This window comes from Salvia hispanica, chromosome 2 (genome assembly GCF_023119035.1).
Source record: "Salvia hispanica cultivar TCC Black 2014 chromosome 2, UniMelb_Shisp_WGS_1.0, whole genome shotgun sequence".
NCBI lineage: Eukaryota > Viridiplantae > Streptophyta > Magnoliopsida > Lamiales > Lamiaceae > Salvia > Salvia hispanica.
This window is the reverse complement of record NC_062966.1, coordinates 5,959,751-5,979,156: the sequence shown is the minus strand read 5'-3', so window position 1 is coordinate 5,979,156 and position 19,406 is coordinate 5,959,751. Positions and strand designations below refer to the sequence as shown.

The 19,406-nt window shown below is 33.1% G+C and overlaps 2 protein-coding genes across 2 annotated transcripts; one reads left to right on the top strand and one right to left on the bottom strand.

Moving 5' to 3' along the window:
* Positions 1 to 5,968: 5,968 nt before the first annotated feature.
* Positions 5,969 to 8,977, top strand: LOC125203736 (uncharacterized protein At2g37660, chloroplastic-like). Its single transcript, XM_048102160.1, has 7 exons — positions 5,969 to 6,035; positions 6,551 to 6,822; positions 7,026 to 7,062; positions 7,146 to 7,243; positions 7,414 to 7,486; positions 8,646 to 8,767; positions 8,858 to 8,977. The coding sequence occupies exons 1-7, from the start codon at positions 5,981 to 5,983 to the stop codon at positions 8,975 to 8,977; spliced, it is 777 nt and encodes a 258-aa protein (XP_047958117.1). The 5' UTR covers positions 5,969 to 5,980.
* A 1,117-nt stretch (positions 8,978 to 10,094) lies between these two features.
* On the bottom strand, positions 10,095 to 15,666 carry LOC125206184 (probable glycosyltransferase At5g03795). The gene is made up of 3 exons (XM_048105472.1): positions 15,311 to 15,666; positions 14,130 to 14,682; positions 10,095 to 10,581 (listed from the first exon to the last, which is right to left on the bottom strand). Exons 1-3 carry the CDS (start codon positions 15,615 to 15,617, stop codon positions 10,095 to 10,097), a joined length of 1,347 nt encoding a protein of 448 aa, XP_047961429.1. The 5' UTR covers positions 15,618 to 15,666.
* Between the last annotated feature and the right edge of the window lie 3,740 nt (positions 15,667 to 19,406).

Below are 19,406 nucleotides of genomic sequence, written 5' to 3'. Positions count from 1 at the left end.
AACTTAAATATATACTGACCATGTCAACAATAATATATTATTCAACTATGGGGCCATCGTTCCCCCACATACCATTGTAAACTACGGGCATATCTTTCAACTCCCGTACTGCCATGTGATCAACTAATAAAATTTATGTCAATATAGTGCACTTTTGTGTCAACGGCATATACTAGTCATGTCACTACATACTAGCATGATAACAAAAGTCGAATGCATAATAATTTTTTTAAAAACAACCCAAAAAATAAGTTAACATCAAATATTAAAATCAGTTTTGTTCACTTTTATACAACTAAACAACTTTGATTTGTTGTTTAGGCTTATACAATTTGTCCATGTTTGCTTCCACCCAAATCATGAGCTAGTTGTAACATTGGATCCCCGGTTATTGTAAATTGATGCAATCATCGTGCAAATATCTTCCCCAGTATTTGGATAATCTTCGATCGGCAGAAGCCGATATCCCAATCACGCCCTTTTCCAACATAGGTCTCCATGTGCCTCATCAAATGAACCATGATCCTTTATGTTTGTGGTTGTTGCCCATTCTAAATTCAAAGTTGAATGAAGACTTGTTTATATTTTAGAAGATCACAATTTCTTCTATGAAGTATGTTAACATATCTTTGAAAATATATAAATAAAAAAATTAAACTACACTACAAAGCATTTCAACACAATATAGAGAATAGTCTATAACATAGAAAAAAAGCATACAGAGCAATATCAATGTCATAATTCTTCAACGGATCTGTATCTTTAGGTGGCTTTGTATTATCATGATGTCAATGATGTTTTTCTTCATCCAATATACTACAAGGTAGTAATGGTTATCTCAAAATGGGAAAGACCGATGACATGAAATATATAATTATATCCATGAATACTTGTTCATATTCTAACATAGATATCATTTTTAGATCTTATTACCAAATCAATTTTTCTCCGTTTAAATTGGTCATCTTTCAACCTCATTATCTATCAGAAATAAAATTTCTCTTTGCGTCAAGCATCCCAATTTTCCTACCGATTTATTACATTAAGTTCTTGCATTTAACATTTTTGGTTAGGGAGACATTCGACCAAACGGTTTACATATAATTTAAGATTCTTACACATGGAGATGTACTCATAAAAAAAGTGAAAGTGATGTTGTTGGCCTTTCATTTTCTCTGTTGTTCGGTGTGAAGCCCTACGTTAATTACACCCACATTAATTTCAAACGGGCTTCGTGATAAAACAATTCTGGGCGCCAGTAAAATCATCTTCATAAAGCATGCATTTTAAATGAAGTTATACAAATGACATATGAACAATATTATAAATTATTTTCTGGAGAAAACTAAAATACTTTTTAGATCAATGAAATAATTAAATAATCTCTAAATCTTCCCTTTTTCCTGTTGAGTAGTAGAGGTTCTTTCATAAGTTTCGGTATTTTTTTGTATCTACAACTCTTTTTCAATGGAACCCTAGGAATGGTCGAATGCTTTTTATCATCAAACCTTTTCACACACCAAGGGGAAATAAAATTCTTTTGTTTCTTTAAAAAATGTCAACTATAATACTATATTCAACAACTAGATAATTATTCAAGTGGGGGGCCTCTTGGTTTTTCTTGAAATTTTGGGAATTACCCAGAGAAGGGGATTCCCATGATCTTTAAAACAAACCCCGGGCCCCCCTTTAAACAAGTTTCCTCCCCCCTTTTTCCGGGATAGGGGAGGGGGTCGAATCCCAAAAGGATGGACACGTTCGGAACTGTGACTTTCGGGTGTTTTTTTTTTTTTTGGTTAGCTCCCACGTTTGGGTTGAGATTTTCCTAGGCAAGAAAAAAGAGGGACCTCGGTAGTGGGTAAAATTTGGTGGGTGGTGTTTGAAAATAGGGGAAAAGGTGTCCGGAGGCTATGAAAAGTAGAAATTAAAAAAAGGGAAATTTAGCAAAAGGTATATCGGTGGTGGTGGCTCCCGAGTCGGAAGGTACAGGGGGTAAAAAAAAGCAAAAGTAACTTAAAAGAAAGGGGTCCAAACTAAATTGATTTTGACTTTTTCTTCTCCCCAAGATTAAATCTATGAAACAAACACCTAACTAAACCGATTCATAACTTCAAACTCAAGACCATTGCTTAAAATGTCAAATTTAAAAATGAACGGTGAAACTACTTTTTTCTTTCCCCAACATGCAGATGGTGATTAAATGCGAACAAAGCTCTACGAAAATTAAACAAAAACATCTCCCTGGACCCACCCGGATTAAAACACTTAAAAATTAAAACCGACTAGATCTAACTTTCGGGAATGAAAAAACCAACCCAAAAGCGACATACGAAAAGAAACTTATAATTTAAACATTTGGATCTTCAAAAGTATTTAAAAGGCAACAAAGAAAATTTTGCACAAACCCAACAAAAAAAAAAGGGTAAAGATTAAACTAGAAAGCAAAAATAACGATTGTTTTGCCACCCCGGTAAATCGCATCTACTACGGCCCGGTTTTAAACGGGGGATTGATGACTTCTCGGGAGACTTTGGACGTCATGACCATAGCGTGGCGGGAACGAAGTGGACAATCGGATGATCTTCTAGAGAGAATTCTCTGTGTGTATTAGACGAGAACTTAAACTTTTTAAAAACTCAAGGAAACCCAAACCCCCTTTTCTCTCTCTCCAAATGGCTTCTTTTTAGGGGGGCGCCCTTGCTTTTAGGGGAGACTTCTTTCCGTTTTGACTTTTCGCCGTTTAAAGATCATCCCCCCTATCCTTTCCTCTGACCCTTTTTTCGCTATCCGGCGATTGCCCCTTCGGCGGCCTTTTCACTTGGGCCCCGAAGCCCCCTCCCCTTGGATCCTTTAATCCGCACACTTGAAACTTTTTTCAAAACATGCATTTCACGATCCCACCATTTAAAAGGCTTAGAATACGACTTTTCATCAAGTATGGTGCATATCGTGTCAACCCCCTTTAGAAATTACGGTACTTTTATGCCTACAACATAACCATGTTAAGAAAATAAAATTCATGTCAAAACAATTATAAGACATGTCAACTACATACAAATCATGTCAACAACAATTATAAGCATGCCTCAAAAATCATGTCAAAAAAATTATAACCAAAGCCCCCACTTTCAAGCCATTTCATAAAAACAATATCTATTTGATCTTTGTTTGATTTTTCTTTAAAATATTCCCTTCTTTCTCTTTTCTTTTCGTTGCTTTGCTTTTTCTTTCAAAGTCGTATCCTTGGGCCCCCGTTTTTTGGTGAATAGGGGAAATTTTTCCATTGTCATCACCGTGTTTCTTTTGTTCCTTCTTTTTTTTTCTTAAATTTATAAAATTTGTAATTTATAATTAATATCAAATTAATTTTAATTTAAATTTTAAATAACAAAAGCAATTTGGGTCCCCTTTTAGGATTGGGGTGATGTAGGGATATGTATTCTTTCTTTTTTCCCTCCCCCTTTTATAATATGTTAACTCTCATGGGGGATGTCAACAACACTTTAAAAATTATTCACTACCGTAAAAACCTATCAACAATTATTATAACCCATATCAACTACCTATCAAGTCTTACAAAATTTACTCATTTTAAAAATAATATAATGGATTTTGTTATAGTTACCTCAACAATATTATTTTTTTATCCAGGGGTTTTCTGTATTCAACATTTTGTCATCTTGATTCTCCTTATCTTAAGTTTTTAAAAAACATATTACGTTATGTCAATTATATTTTTACCTATAAAATTCAGAATATTTTAGGTTAAGATAATTTTGAAGTCTTGCAAAATCTTTCCCATTTTCATCTCTCCTCTTGTTTTCGATTCTAACGGGGGGATATAGGAGACACGATTCATTATGACGCCACATGTTGGTCCTCTTTTGATGCTTTTTTCTTTTTCTTCTGTATTCTTTATCCCGACATTGAAATAGTAATTTATAATTAATATTAAATTAATTTAATTAGAAAAATTAAAAAAAATGGTCCCGTTTACTAAACACCACATGTTGTGTGCTCTTTTGATCCTTGTCCTTCTTCTTGTTCCTTTCCTTGTTCTTCATGTATTTCTTCTTCAGCAGTCTATTGAAATAGTGATTTATTTTTCTCATTCATTTTTCTCATGGTTTCAATAAAAAACGTCTTCCTTTTGATTAGAAGTCGTTTAGAAAAGTAATTACTTTTCTTATTCTATTCCTTAACCTCTGTGTGCTTGTCATTCCATTTTTTGCTTCTAATCTCAGAAGCAATTAACTGTTTCCGGTCATTTCTTCTTTTGCTTCTAATCTCAGATATAGTTAACTCGTCCTCATCAATTGCTGTGCTTCTTTTACGTTTTGATGTGTTCTTTTTTTCTAGATTAAAATCAAGTACAATAAAATGTCAACAATACAGTAATATCATGTCAAAATTCATAGCAACTACAACCCTACATATAGCAAGTGCAGTCATACGCTTTTTAATATAAATAATCCCGTGTCAACAAAACATATACAGTTTATAGCAACCATATGACTATGTTGACAGCCATTCAAACAAGCATACATTATGTCAATAATTATTGTATAAAATGTCAATACCCATATGTCAACAAAATGTCAACAATACAGTAATATCATGTCAAAATTTATAGCAACTACAAGCATACATATGACAAGTGCAGTCATACCCTGTTGTTATATATATAATATAATACTATGTAATCCTCTCACACTTCACATATGAATTCATCTTTATGTATACAGAACATATCTATTTTATAGCAACCATATGACTATGTCAACAACAATTCAAATAAGCATACATTATGTTAATAATTATTGTATAAAATGTCAATACCAATATGTCAACAGACATCTTCTAATGTCAATAATCAAAAAAATTTAAATATATAGTACTTAACTGCAAGAATATTATTCTCCTGTTTAAAAAAAACATAAATCGAACTCATCGGAAAATTAAATAATGAAACCTAAAAATTAAATCTTTTGAATAATCAAACTGTGTTTTAAAAACCTAAAATTGAAGTCATACAAATAAAAAATGAATAAAATGGGAGGTCCTTATGACGTGGCAGAAGGTGTTTTTGGGAAGGGCGGAGGGACATTCGCACCACTGGAGATGCTCTCAGACTATAAGAGCATCCACAATGGAGGCTAGCGGATAGGCTAGCCGATCCGCTAGCCTCCATTGCGGCAATTTAGGCTAGCCGATCGGCGAGATCTAGCCGACTTGCGGGCGCTAGCCGATGCGCTAGTCAGCATAGTAGGCTCAATTTTGGCTAGCCGGTTGCATTTTTTTTTATGTATTTTTTTATGCGTTTTTTTATTGCATTTTTAATGTATTTTTTTATGTATTTTTTATGCATTTTTTAATTGCATTTTTAATGTATTTTTTTTAATTATGTAACTTTTTTTAGGATGTACCTTTTTTTTAATTTACATAAAATTATTGCATTTTTTATTGCATTTTTTAATGTATTTTTTAATAAATTAGTGAGGAGTAGAGTGAGGCGGGGGCTTGTGTGTGGAAGTCCGGTTTTTTTTTTTTTAATTATGTAACTTTTTTTTAATTAATGTACTTTTAAAAAAATGAAATTAATGAATTTTCCCGTATATGTGTCGTAAATTTAATTCCGTATTTTGTGTTTAATTCCATAAATTTAGTTGTTTTTTTAATAGTACTGATGATGTGGTTAGCCTATGGTTAGCCTATTACTTGTCTAATTGTTTGTCCTGATAATGTGACAAGAGGAACTTTAGTACTGGATAATGTGGCAGGAGGAGAAAGAGAAATCTTAGTACTGAATGTGGATTGTGGATGCTCTTAACTCGTCCTGACACATGTTCCCATTTACTGCATCACTCCTCAACTTTCATCTATTAACGTTATCTTAGCCAACACGAAATTACCACTAGAATACGAGAGTGAAACGAACATTTGGGAAAGGTTTTTTTCTGGCAAGTTTTGGTTGTTTGCGATGTCTGATTCGGGCAAACTCACAGTTCTTGTTACCGGTGCAGGTGGTAGAACAGGTAAAAATCCATTCTTCAACATTTCGATCCATCTAAATTTAGTGTGTGTTAATATATTGTGCGTCTGTTTTCTAAAGGGGTTTTGGTAGCTTTTTGGGTGTCAGAAATTTTGAGTTTAATTAAGTGACCATTTCTAAATGATATGCACATTTAACATAGGTGGGGAAAATTTTCTTTTTAGTTCATTTTTACTGGGGAGTTTTCGAAATTGGGGAGTTTTTTTGTCGGAGAACTCTGAACAAGAAGGATTTTCTTAGAATCTTCTTGAGTTCGAAAATTCAATTTGACCAAATTGGAATAGTGGTGTATATAAATCATTCTAGTAGTATTAAGTTAACACTAAAGTTAAAAATCATTATATCTCAATCCTTTTGAGCTCAACATGTCCAATTTATGTTACTCCATTTCCTTGTGCCTGTTGGTGTATTTGCTCCCATAGATGAAGATGATTTTTAAGAGAATCCCATATAAAAATATGTAATATAAAGAAAATGTTGATGCACTACTCGTTTTAGGACAAATTGCTTACAAGAAACTGAAGGAGAGGTCAGATCAGTACATAACTAGAGGTCTGGTAAGAACTCCCGAAAGCAAGGAAAAAATTGGTAGAGAGGATGATGTTTATGTCGGGGACGTAAGGGACAGTGAGAGCATTGTTCCATCCATTCAAGGTATTGATGCACTCATCATACTCACGAGTGTTGTGCCGAAGATGAAGCCGGGTTTTGACCCTGCTAAAGGCGGGAGACCTGAATTCTATTTCGAAGATGGAGCGTTTCCTGAACAGGTTCGTGTTATTGCCTAACTTTTAGGGGGTGTTTTCTTTGGTAAGATGGATTGGTAACAATAATCCAAGCCAATCTACTGTTTACTTTGATGGTTTGATGACCTTGATAGATCATTTTATCGTTCAAATACTCAAACTTATGTTTTATCAACCTATCGTATCACTCAAAGTATTGAGTCTTGATCTTATGTGTTCGTATCTAGGTCGATTGGATTGGACAGAAGAATCAAGTAGATGCTGGTGAGGACATATCTTTGAAGTTAATGGATATGATTGCATTGTGTAATGTTATGAGAGTTCTCTCTTGACATGTATTATAACAGCTAAAGCTGCTGGAGTGAAACATATTGTGCTGGTGGGATCAATGGGAGGAACAAATCCAAATCACCCTTTGAATAGCTTGGGAAATGGAAATATCTTGGTTTGTGTGCATTGCCTCTCTCTCTCTATCTGTCATTATGCTCTAATGAGTTTAAGGGATTTCATCAATCCATCACCTACCCATTGCAAGCAGAAAATTTTATGACTACACCAATTACATATTGCAATCTATAAGATATTTGATACTACTTGAATTCTTTTTCTTGGCAGATTTGGAAGAGAAAGGCTGAGAAGTACTTAGCCGACTCAGGGATCCCATACACCATAATAAGGTACTCCCTTCGTCCCAATAAATGTGAAACATTTGCTTTTCGGCACGTGATTTTTATTTTGCGAGTTAACGAAGTAAGAGCAAGGAAAAAGTAGAGATGATGTTGTTTCTATTTTAGGAAACATTTTGATACAGATGATTAGCTAGTTTAGAAGAGAATAATTCGGCAGTCTCTTTTTAGTTGTTATACTACCTCCGTCCCTGAAAATTTGATACACTTCACTTTTACCATTTTTGGTAGTGGACCTCATATTCCACTAACTCATTCCTACTCACATTTTATTATAAAACTAATACTTTAAAAGTAGGACCCACATCCCACCAACTTTTTCAACTCACTTTCCATTACATTTCTTAAAACCCGTGTCGGTCAAAGTGTAGCAAATTTTGGGGGATGGAGGTAGTATTTGTTAAGTTAGTTCCTACTTTCATGGGTTGTTATAGTTGTTAGTGATTCCCTATTTTATTGCATTAGATCATGTATATAAAGTGGAAGGCAGATAAAGTGAAGAGCATCTGGGAAGATCAGTTCATAGGACGAGATTTCTCGTAGGCCTCTGCGGAGGATTAGTCCTCCTTTGTGAGGATTTCGTTTCATTGTTTTCTCTTGTGTTCATTTCCATTCAGTTCCCTTTTGGTAAAATAATCGAGAGCTTTTCTTCCAGATTCTTGAGTATTTTGTTTGAGCATTTAACTGAACAATCTGTGCCCAGTTTCTGTGTGAGAAATATTTCTTTCAGCACCTCTCGTGCTTGATTTATTCGAGTGTCAGCGTTTACTCCTATCACATTTCATTTTATTGGAACAACCCAAAAAGGAAAACGTTTCATTTTTAATGGGACATAGGGGGTATTTCTCTATCTCAAATTGTGGATTTGGTCTTTCCATTGATATCTTTGATATGTTATTGCATCGTTACGACTTCATTCACTTTATTTGTGAGTTAACAGCAGATACTCATATTTCTCGAGTAAAATTAAATGTAGCAAATGTGATGATGGACATTGAAATAGTCTCTGGCCTTTTTGTTACAAACCACTACACGAGTATTTCTAGTATAAAAGAGGAAGTATGCTAACATATAATACCAAATTGTTGCGCTCGTGCACAATACTAAATGTGAATGTGAGTACAACCTTTCCCTCGTCATCGCATTATTTTGGTGGTACAGCCGGCGGCCTGCAAGATAAAGAAGGTGGTCTAAGAGAGCTACTAGTAGGAAAGGACGACGAACTTCTCAGCACGGATACAAAGACTATACCTAGGGCGGACGTTGCTGAAGTCTGTCTTCAGGTGATCACACTCGAATAGGACATTTTTTCGTTTTATTTCCTAGTCTTGCTTGCTAATTCAGCATACAACTTTGTTGAACTGTCTGTGCAGTCACTCAAATTTGAGGAGGCCAAATTCAAAGCTTTCGACCTTGCTTCGAAACCTGAAGGTTCCGGCACGCCAATTACGGATTTCAAGGCTCTCTTCACTCAAATCACTGCTCGATTCTGATCAACGGAGCAATATTGCGATGTTGGCTTGAATAAAATTGTGCCATTTATTATACCCTTATCATGTTATTGTAACTTTTGGCTTAGTGTCTGAGATCTATAAAAATATCCGGTGATGCTCAATAAAAGTAAAGCAATATTGAATATTTGTAAGTTTGAGTACTCTATTACAAAAGGTATAAGGATCAAATCCGAAAAATAAGTCTTACATATTTATGCCTAGAACAAAATGACGGCTTTATCTGTGGAAGAGAAATAAGGAAAAATAAATATAAAAAGAGGATTTTCATACATGAAATTTTGATATGAATTTTTAATATTGATATCTTACCAATTTTTTTACTGAAGTTTGATTTTCCTTATTTTTATGGTGTATCAAAGTAATGTTGTTATATTGACCTTGTATTTCATACTGTTATATATACTATACTCTCTTCGTCCAATAAAAATATCTGCATTTGAAATGATACGGGAATTAATGCACAATTGTTAAAGTAAGAGAGATGAAGAGCAGGGTGATTAAAGTAGTGTTAATGAATAGTGGAACATGCATTATATTAGTGTTTAATAAGTTGTAGGCTATAGTGGTATAAGTTATAAATAAATTGATGATATGCATAATGAGTTAGAGACAACTTTATATAAAAGGAAATGCTCATATTTTTATAGAATGGACAGAAATGAAAAATGCACAAATTTTTATGAGACAGAATGGAGTATTTGATATGGTATGACAATTAGCAAAACTCATTCTTTAAGTTCTTATACATTTATTATAATTTTCATTAAGTCGTCATACAATTTTTTCGTTTCAGTAAAAGTTCCTATATGTTTATTATAAATTTTAATACATCCACGTACAATTCCTTATGCTTTTACTATTATTTTTCATTATATCCTCTGTACAAATTTTTCACTTTAGTAAGTCTTTTTTTATTTTTATCTTAAATAATACTCCGTAGATTAGAATATGCTCAGAATGCGCTCGGAAATAACCGAGGACTAGCCATGCTCGATACAATCCATCTTTTTGTAGTAAGCTTCAATTATAAATGATAATTATGAATCAAACAAATGCCCGAACATTATACAATTGTACAAACTAATCAGACCACTTTTTAAATATTAAGTTTCACATGACTTCTTCGAAGCCACAACTCATACATAACCATGTAAAATGCATCATAATCAACCGGCAAACTATGCCACTGAAAATGATTCTGCACTCTCATCACATTCCTATGCAACTTCAAATATTCACCCGACCTAACCTTTTCTCTAAGAACCTCCTTCATGATCGGAATGTCCGAAACCAACAAAACAACCGAGAAACTCTCCCAATTCAATATGTCTGCATATGGAAGATCATATTGATCTGCTAAAATTACAGGAACACACCCATAATACAAAGCATCCCCTATTCGAGCTGTGTTCACTTCAAATCCATTAGCATGGATGCAGAACTTGCTCCTCAGGAGAGACTCCGAGTATGAAGTATTGAGGCGTTTCGGGTGCACTGAGATCTCTGAATCGTTCACCCACGTCTTCACCAGATACTCACGGACCCGCGAATTCATTGCCCCAGCATAGAATGCAAGATTATCTCTGAAGCCATCATAGATAACACATCATTGATAAGTGAAAATAGTGGTACTCATGGTTCAGGAAAGATGGTTCAAAAACATAATTTAATGACAAATTTGAGGTCATAAATTACCATCAACTCTTAAGCTTGTGTAACCTTTTGTTTCAAATTTATAACTCTCTATTTCCTACTCCCTCCATCCCAAGGAAGATGACCTCTTCCTTGGGTGGCATAGGTTTTTATGCAACTTCATTTTGTTTGTTACGTGGAGAAAGTAAAGTATTAGAGAGGGAATAAAATATAGATAAAGATGTTTTCATTTTTAGTAATGGATCATCTTGGTTGGGACAAACCAAAAAGGAAAGTAGGTCGTCTTCAATGGGACGGAGATAGTATAAAATTAGTCTATTTTTGCTATTTTCATCTATCTTATACTCCCGTCCCAAAAAAATAAAGACATTTGCAACGACACGGGAACTAATGCATAATTGGTAAAGTAAGAGAAATAGGGAGAAGGACAATTAAAATAGTGTTAGTGGATAGTAAGACCCATATTATTATTAGTATTTAATGATGGGTCATAGCAGTATAATTTGTAAATAAGTTGATGTATATAGGTAAAGAGTTCGGAAGAACTTTTCATAAATAGAAATGGAATAATTTTATAGGATGGATAAAAAAGGAAAGTATCTTTCATTTTTATGGTACGAAGAAATATATATTGTAACAGCCCGCCCTCCAAGGGTACAATAAATGCGGCGGCTGCTACCCAAACCGACTCTAAAGAAGCAAACATAGGCTAGGGTTTCATTAAAAGAGTGTTGGCCAAATTATTAAAGGAAACATCAGAGCATTTAAAACAACTACTTAACCTAGAAGTTTAAAAGAAGAAGGAAGGTATCATAAATAACGATCAAAATATCTTAAGAGTACGACATAATGTCCAAGACAAAATCACAAGAAAAGGGCTAAGGCCTCAAACCGAAGGTAAGGTGCAAATATCCCAAAAGAAATTCTAAGTGTAACAAGATTCAGCGAAAGGCGACCAAGAGAAAGAATAGCTATGTATGAAGACACAACTACACTTGAAGTTCAACATATCCATATTAATTAGTTATCATGCTCAACACCCGCCACCGCTCGTCATCGTTCAACCTGCACATTGGGAAAAACACATGCAGGGCTGAGTATTTTGAAATACTCAGTGAGCTCATTGCCAAAACATTTTATAAGTTATGCCACCCTTACCAAGTGAACTCGAGTTTTAAGCAGTTATAAGAGAAATATCACGAGTATCACGAAATATATTTTCATAGACTGGCCAGTCAAAATAAGTCCCCATTTTCCTCAACAAAATCAATAATCACAATCATTCCATGGTGCGACGAAAGTGTGGCCACACTTTACGCCCACGAGACCAGCCGACTAGCAAGGACGGCTCCCGATCCCATCGTGTACACAGCCTGGTAGGGCTTGCGGCCCATACTCGAGACCCGAATTCGTATAAGCATATCCATAGCCCTAGCCCAATGGAGCGAACTCACAAACTGGGCATCAGGCGTACAATATCACAACAAAACAGACATAGGCATGGCATAACAGTTAAACCACCCTTATAACACCAAACAATATTTTGATAAAATAAAAGAGAGTTTTTAGAGTAAAGCCCACCTCGACTGCTTAGTTTTCAAGTAGTTTTGCTTTTCCGTTATCCGGCTTCGCAACCAAGGTTTCACCTTTTAAGCACATAGGCACATATCACAAATTAGGTTCAATATTACTCTTACTCATGCATGTCTCAATACTTTTTCCCTTTTCCTATCAATTCATCTTATTATTACTAATTAATCAAGATCATGTTTATCACACAAGAATATTCAGCCATCAAACACACACTACGCAGCACATCAACACACACCACACGACACACACACGCGCCACACACACACCCGTCACACACACACACCACACACACACATGAACATATTCCCACATTCCTTTTATCCCACTTTTACTCAACCAAGATGCATGAGGGTTCGAGAAGACCGATTAATCGGTTAGAAGAAGAAGAAGAAAAAGAAGAAGAAGAATAAGAAGAATAAGAAGAACTTATAAACAAAATACCTTTTTAGAGAAAAACGATCGGTAGAAACGAAGTAGAGACTTGGTTCTTCAAGATTCTTGGCGTTCAAACTCTAAATTCTTCTCAAAGGATGACAAAATATTGGTGTGTGGAAGAAGAAAATTTGAGAGAGTGAGGGTGGGGGTTTTCGAAAATTATGCGGGCTAGGGTTAGAGGTTTTGGTTCTTATTTATAGAGTCCAATGAGATCTTTAGAATATTTGGTAAGATTCCATTCTCCACAATTAAATAAATAAATATTGTGAAGTAGGGAAGAAGAATTAACAAAAATAGATCCTAGGGCAAATCTCCTAGTTTTCGAAAATTATGCTTCTAAGATGGCCAAGATTTTGTTTTGGTATATTTTACGGAGTAGAATAAAATATCACGGAGCAAAATAAAAATAAGAATTCTTTCTATTGGGGTTGAAATAGGCGTCCCCTATGCCTTTTTAAATAAGGCATGGAGTTTAAATATTGACTAAAATAAGATAAGGCAAGATCTCTTGAGGTATGGAAAGATTTGGTAGAATAATTAAATTCTAGGTATGGAAGGAAATCAAGTAAGGAATAAAATAAAATAAAATAAATTCCTCCTTCCCAAAGCTAGGTGATTTTCGAAAATCACCCTTATTTTATTAAGGCTCGATTTTTTCCATTAAGAAATAGGGAAATAATTGGGTCTTGGATTTAATTTGGATAAATATCCCAAGAATTAAATTAAATCCGGAAAAAAAAAATAGAATTCCCTCTCCAAAAGTCCAAGGGTTCGATATTCTCAACAATTAGGTGGCTAGTATTTATGGAAATTTTCTCTAATATTCTCACTCACCCTTAGACAAATAATTCACCACATAATCTCATAATTCAATAAATCACATGCCACATCACATAGTCAACGAATTTGACTTTTCAAACTTCCCGGTCAAAGAAACTCATGCAATAAATTCACTCATCAAAATAATTCATAACTTCTACGTCATCGATAATTAATTCTATGGCTCTAAGATTAGGGTTCAAAAATTCGGGATGTTACATATATAGTCCACATCCATTCATTAAAATTTTCCGTAACTCAATATCTCTTTATAAAATTTTCCGTAACTCAATATCTCTTTACTTTATATAGTCCACATCCATTCATTAAAATTTTCCGTAACTCAATATCTCTTTACTTCATTTGATTTACAAGTTGTACTCTAGTATCCACTTACTAAACGCAACTATATATAATATATGTATAGGCTCTCCTTTTATTAACACTAAGTTCAACTACACTTGTTCTTATTTTTTTACTTTATCAATTGCTTATTAAAACCAGATCTCCATATTTATAGGACAAAGAAAGAGAAAACAAAAAGGGTTTAGGAAAGATGTAAATCAAAAACTTTATCTATGGTAGAGAAGATGTAAAAAATGAAAATATATGCATTGGATAGCAATTACACCTGTTAGATGGTGGGTGGATTGGTGGACGATATCTTCTGGGCCATATCTGCGGTATAGAAGCGTCTTTATGGGAGACGTAGCCGCGCAAAAAGTAGCTAGAGGAGCATACCACTTGAATCGCGTTGAGTTTAACTTGGAGCGTCTTGTCCATGGCGTTTCGCCCCACGGAATGGCAGGCGACGTAGAAATGATCTGCGCCGCCTGTCCGGTTCCAGAAGGGGTAGCTTCGACTAATGTCTTGAACGTAGTTCTTGACATAAGATTGAATCCCTCCAATGCCTACTCTCTCATCTTGTCTGAGGCTCGCGATAGAGAAAGGGAGGTAGAAGAGGTGCACTTCGGAAGGATCGTTTGTGAGGAAATGGCTTTTGAAGAGGGCTTTCTTGAAGTAGCCCTCGCTTGCGTAGTTCCCCTCTGGCTCAGAATCCGTCGGCTGTAGCACGTTTGCGAATGGGTCATTTTTGTTGTGTGGGTACATGTATATTTTCATGCTCTTGTTCATCTCTGCGTAGTCTTCCATGAATAGACTTCTCTGGTGGAATGTATAGTCATCTTGCATATATATACCATAGAAATATTGGAAAACGATCAAGATTCAACCTTGGACGATCATACTAAATGACAGTGCATGTTAATTACTCCTTCCGTCCTACTTAAAATGTCCACATTTTTTAGTGGCATGGGATTTTTAATGATGAGAGGGAGGAGGGAGAGAGGGACTTAATTCCAAATGCAGAAAGTGAACATTGAATTAAACTAAAAAGGAAAGGTGAACATCTTGAGTGGGACGGATGGAGAGAGTGTTATTTAGTTAACTTAACTTTGAATAAACTAAAGTCAGCTACGTACATACATATTGTAAGCAGTTACTACTATAAATTAAGGTAAAAAAAGTATTTAATTACTTCATATGTCTACCATTTAAAAAGTCATTGTGTCATTTTTTATTGTCAACGATTTATGAAACCATTTACTTTATTATACTTTTAGTATGCGGACCTCATATTCAACTAACTCTTTATGCTCACAATTCATTATAAAACTAATAGCATTAAAAATGAGTCCCACATTCTTTTCACTTTCTCTCTTTGCTTTTCTTCACAAAGTCAAATAATTTCTTCAAACTCATGCCTAGTGAAAATAAGTTATTTAAATAGTGGACGGAGGGAGTATTTCTTACCATCACGACCTCTTTTCATCGGCAATGGCAATTCATGATTGTTGTCGTCTCCATCCTTGTCCACCCGCGGATTGAATGATTCTCGAGAGATGAAAGGGTTGTTGTGCATAACGTGCGACCACGGTTGTTGAAGTGGTAGATTAGCTTTAGGAGGGTGAATGCTATGTTTTGTGCTAGAAAATGAATATAAAAAGAAAAATAACGAGCTGATTATGAGCAGGATGAATAGGCCTTGGACGGAATCTTTCTGCACGGCGCGGAACTGCGGCAACGGCGGACTCGGGAAGCTAGCGGCGGATGCCGCCATGCCCTACTCTAGACTCTAGAGAGAGTTTTGATAAGTAATTTTGAGAAGATAAAAGAGAAGAGTAGTATGGAATATCAACGCAGGTTTTGTGATACAAGTAGAATGCAAATTGCCTGCTTTATAATCGAATAATGAACTACTTACTTTTATTTTGAAGTAAGATACTGATATTATAAATGTTTATAATGCGGATTAATAAATTAAGTTTTTCCATAGACTCAATTAAAGATTCAAGAACCATGAGGAATAATATAAGATTATTCTACTAAATAATCAAATCTGACAATATGTGAAGCGATATTATAGTCAATTATTGTGGTGTCACTTAGTTAATTGATATCTTCAATTTCACTTCTCTCGTAACATGATACAGAAGTTTTTTTTCTTATTTCGGAGTGTAAATATGGCAATCTTGAACTCTTTTGAAAGGAAATGGCATTTTTAAAAATATCATAAAAATGGTTATAATTGTTTGCGTATAAGAGGTGATATGGTAATTGACAATAGAGTATTTTATCGTGAATTTTGTCTTTCTAGAGTTTGCTTTCGAATTTTCAATATATTGAGAAATTTTCAATATATTGTGGCTTCACTCTACCAATGACTTATCAAACGAATATTCATCTTCGTTTGTGGCGTCAATCTACCGTTCAGGTGCTTGAATTCGTTTGAGTTGTGTGAATATCTTGATCCAAGGAACATATATCCAATTCTTCAAGCCTTCTGCAATATCCATCCGAGATTTTTCATCGTTCTTCACTTAACACTAGGCATGTGACAGGGACTTGGTATTTTACTTCATTCCAAAAGAGAGTTGATTCTCTCCGTATAATTATTTAGCTTATTTTATTTTTTTATTATTTAGTTGTTATGATTTTATTTACTTTCCTTAGTAGTTAGGATTTGATCTGTGTTTCTAGTTTAAAGGAGATCTTTTTGTTATGCATGTCAGAGTAAAAATTTGGTAGTCATGACACACCAAGTGGCATGATGACTTGGTATATCCCATTAATTACTATGTGACATGTGGATATAGTAAGATTCTAGATATTTAAACTATATATGGTATTTAGTTTTTAAAAATGGAATAAAGTTTTATAATTTGAAAACCTTCCTAAGTTGTTAAATGGACGAAAAAAATATGGATGTGTGTATAAGTATATATTTAATGGTGGTTAATTTAAGACATGATAGAACCATTCTCTTTTTTTTTTGGGAATATATATACATGAATATACGTAACTCTGTATGGACTATTATATAAATATATCAAAAAATCAGATAACTTAAAAGTTGAATTTTTTTTTATTTATATCTGTTTACAGATAAAAAAGTAATGATAAATTAAACCATAAATTTTAATCTTGCTAGCACTATACAACGACAAAATTAAAACTCTTAAAATAAAACTAGCACTATATGCACAAAATTTTAAAAATTTATATAGTATTGCTTTTGTTTTATTTTTGGTTTTATATATATATTATATATATATATATATATATATTTATAAATAAAAAAGATAAAAAATACAAAATTTTAATTAATTATCTTATGGTTATCTAATATATACTCCATAAAATAAAAACAATAGTAGAATAATCTCATTAAATCTTAAATCAATTACTTTTATTGTGAATAGATATTGAAAATAAATTATGTTAGTATCCGTAGTGTATTTATAGTCCATTTAACAACTTAGGAAAGTTTTCAAATTATAAAACTTTATTCCATCTTGAAAATTAAATATCATATATAGTTTAAATATCTAGAATCCTGCTATATCCACATGTCACATAGTAATTAGTTGGACATACCAAGTCATCATGCCACTTGGTATGTCATGACCACCAAATTTTTACTTTGTCATGTGAGTAAAGATGTTTATTGAAAGTGTTATGCAAGTCATTAATCCGAATAAAAGGTATATTAATATATAAATTTAATAGCTTAATTTATAAAAAAATTAATTTGAAAAAAATATATGGAATATTAAACATATCCACATTAAATATATGAATAACTTAAATCATAAAAATTTAAAACTTCTTTGAGAAGTCAAGATAGAAAATTTGTATTATCCAATAATCACATTTTAGTTGAGTATATATTTCTTTCTTTTAATTTCAGACCATAGCATAACTTGATATACATTGAAAAGAAAAAAATTTTACTTCCCGACACATATACGTATAAAAAGTAAATTACTACTATCACTTAAAATAACGATAATATTTTATATATCTTATTTGTTTTGAATATGTGACTACTCTTTATATTAAGAAGTTATACAAATTATATGTTAGATTAATTTTTAAATATATATAATTTCATCTTATTTCTTAGTTTAATCTATAAACTTAGTAGTATTGTTCAATTAGAGGCGAATTAAAATATAAGAATTAAAAACTTTAATTGAGTAAATATAGGATGAAAATTGTAAGCATTACATATATGTGTTGCCGTTTAGCTTGTGAATTAATTCAAAGAAAAAGTATTGCAATAAATGATTAAATCTCAATTTTAACCTAAATAAATGGAAGGCAAACTAAACTCTCTAGCATAATTCCAATTTAACTCAAATATAAGGCTAATTAATATATAAATTTAATAACTTTATTATAAAAAAAATTAATGGTAATGCACTATTTAAATGTGTTTTAAAACTTCTTCAAGAAGTTAGCATTTTATTGGGTTATTATTTGTCCAATTATTTTTGGATAGAAGACACCCCATCTTTCCATTTTCCCTCTAAAAAGGGTATTAAGATCTTTTATTAAACTTGCATTGTACATCATGATAGATGTGTAGAGTCTTTTATTATTATTAAGCAGAATGAAAAATTAAATTATTAATCTCATTCTATGAAACGCCCCTAGAACTTCTACTAAGATTGTTCTTCTTTTACTCTCTACAAATTCACGCCTCTTTCTCTCAAATAATTCCTCTCGTAGGTAAAAGCCTATCAGCATGTCACATTTGAGATGAATTCAAAGGTTAAAATGTGGATAGTATGGGGAAGGCGCTCAGTGTTGTGTAAACTTTATGGTCTTTATATAACCAGTTTTGGCCTTTGGGTATTACTTCCATCATGGAGTATGTGGCTGACTGGACCGAGTGGCAACACTACAGTCTTTTATTACTCCACAATTTTTAATATCTTAAAAATATGTATACACTGAAATTATTTTTATAAGGAAATAAGTTATTTGAATTATATGATAATTAGGATAGATTATTTAAATTATCGATTATTAATTCAATGTTATAAATGGAATAATTAATGGATAAATATCATGTGGCTAATATTTTATGGGAATTGAATCTTTTAAAAAAATTAATGATTTTTATTGAAAAATAATATGAAGATTTATAGTAATGTTAGAATATATGAATAATAAATGTGAAAGTATAAGGAACATTTTAGAAAGTCGCAACTTTGAACTTAAATAAAGTTGTACTAAATCATTTCTTCTATCAAAATCTTCTTGACATAATTAGTCATTTCAGATTATCCACAAATTAAAGATATAAGAATATTTATTTATTTTTTTGTTTTAGTAAGCGAACCTTATATGTTCCACTAACTTAGTATAATTGATCAAACCACATTGGCACTTGGGGGCCCATGTAATATAGGTTAGTACATATACTCCCTCCGTCCCGAAGTATTAGATTCACTTCTTTTGGGCACATGATTTAAGGAATTGACATTTAAATAGTTGAAGTGGAGAGAGTAAAGTATGAGAGAGGGAAAAAGTAGGGGAGAGAAGAGAAAAAAAAAGTAGG

Bases quoted from the DNA above. Each gene is read 5' to 3' on its own strand.
- LOC125203736 (XM_048102160.1), top strand. From the start codon at position 5,981: ATGTCTGATTCGGGCAAACTCACAGTTCTTGTTACCGGTGCAGGTGGT. The intron at 6,036-6,550 runs GTAAAAATCCAT...TACTCGTTTTAG, and splicing joins CGGTGCAGGTGGTAGAACAG to GACAAATTGCTTACAAGAAA. The intron at 7,244-7,413 runs GTTTGTGTGCAT...TTTTCTTGGCAG, and splicing joins TGGGAAATGGAAATATCTTG to ATTTGGAAGAGAAAGGCTGA.
- LOC125206184 (XM_048105472.1), bottom strand. From the start codon at position 15,617: ATGGCGGCATCCGCCGCTAGCTTCCCGAGTCCGCCGTTGCCGCAGTTC. The intron at 14,683-15,310 runs GTAAGAAATACT...TATATATGCAAG, and splicing joins GATGAAAAGAGGTCGTGATG to ATGACTATACATTCCACCAG. The intron at 10,582-14,129 runs GTGTAATTGCTA...TGATGGCTTCAG, and splicing joins ATCCACCCACCATCTAACAG to AGATAATCTTGCATTCTATG.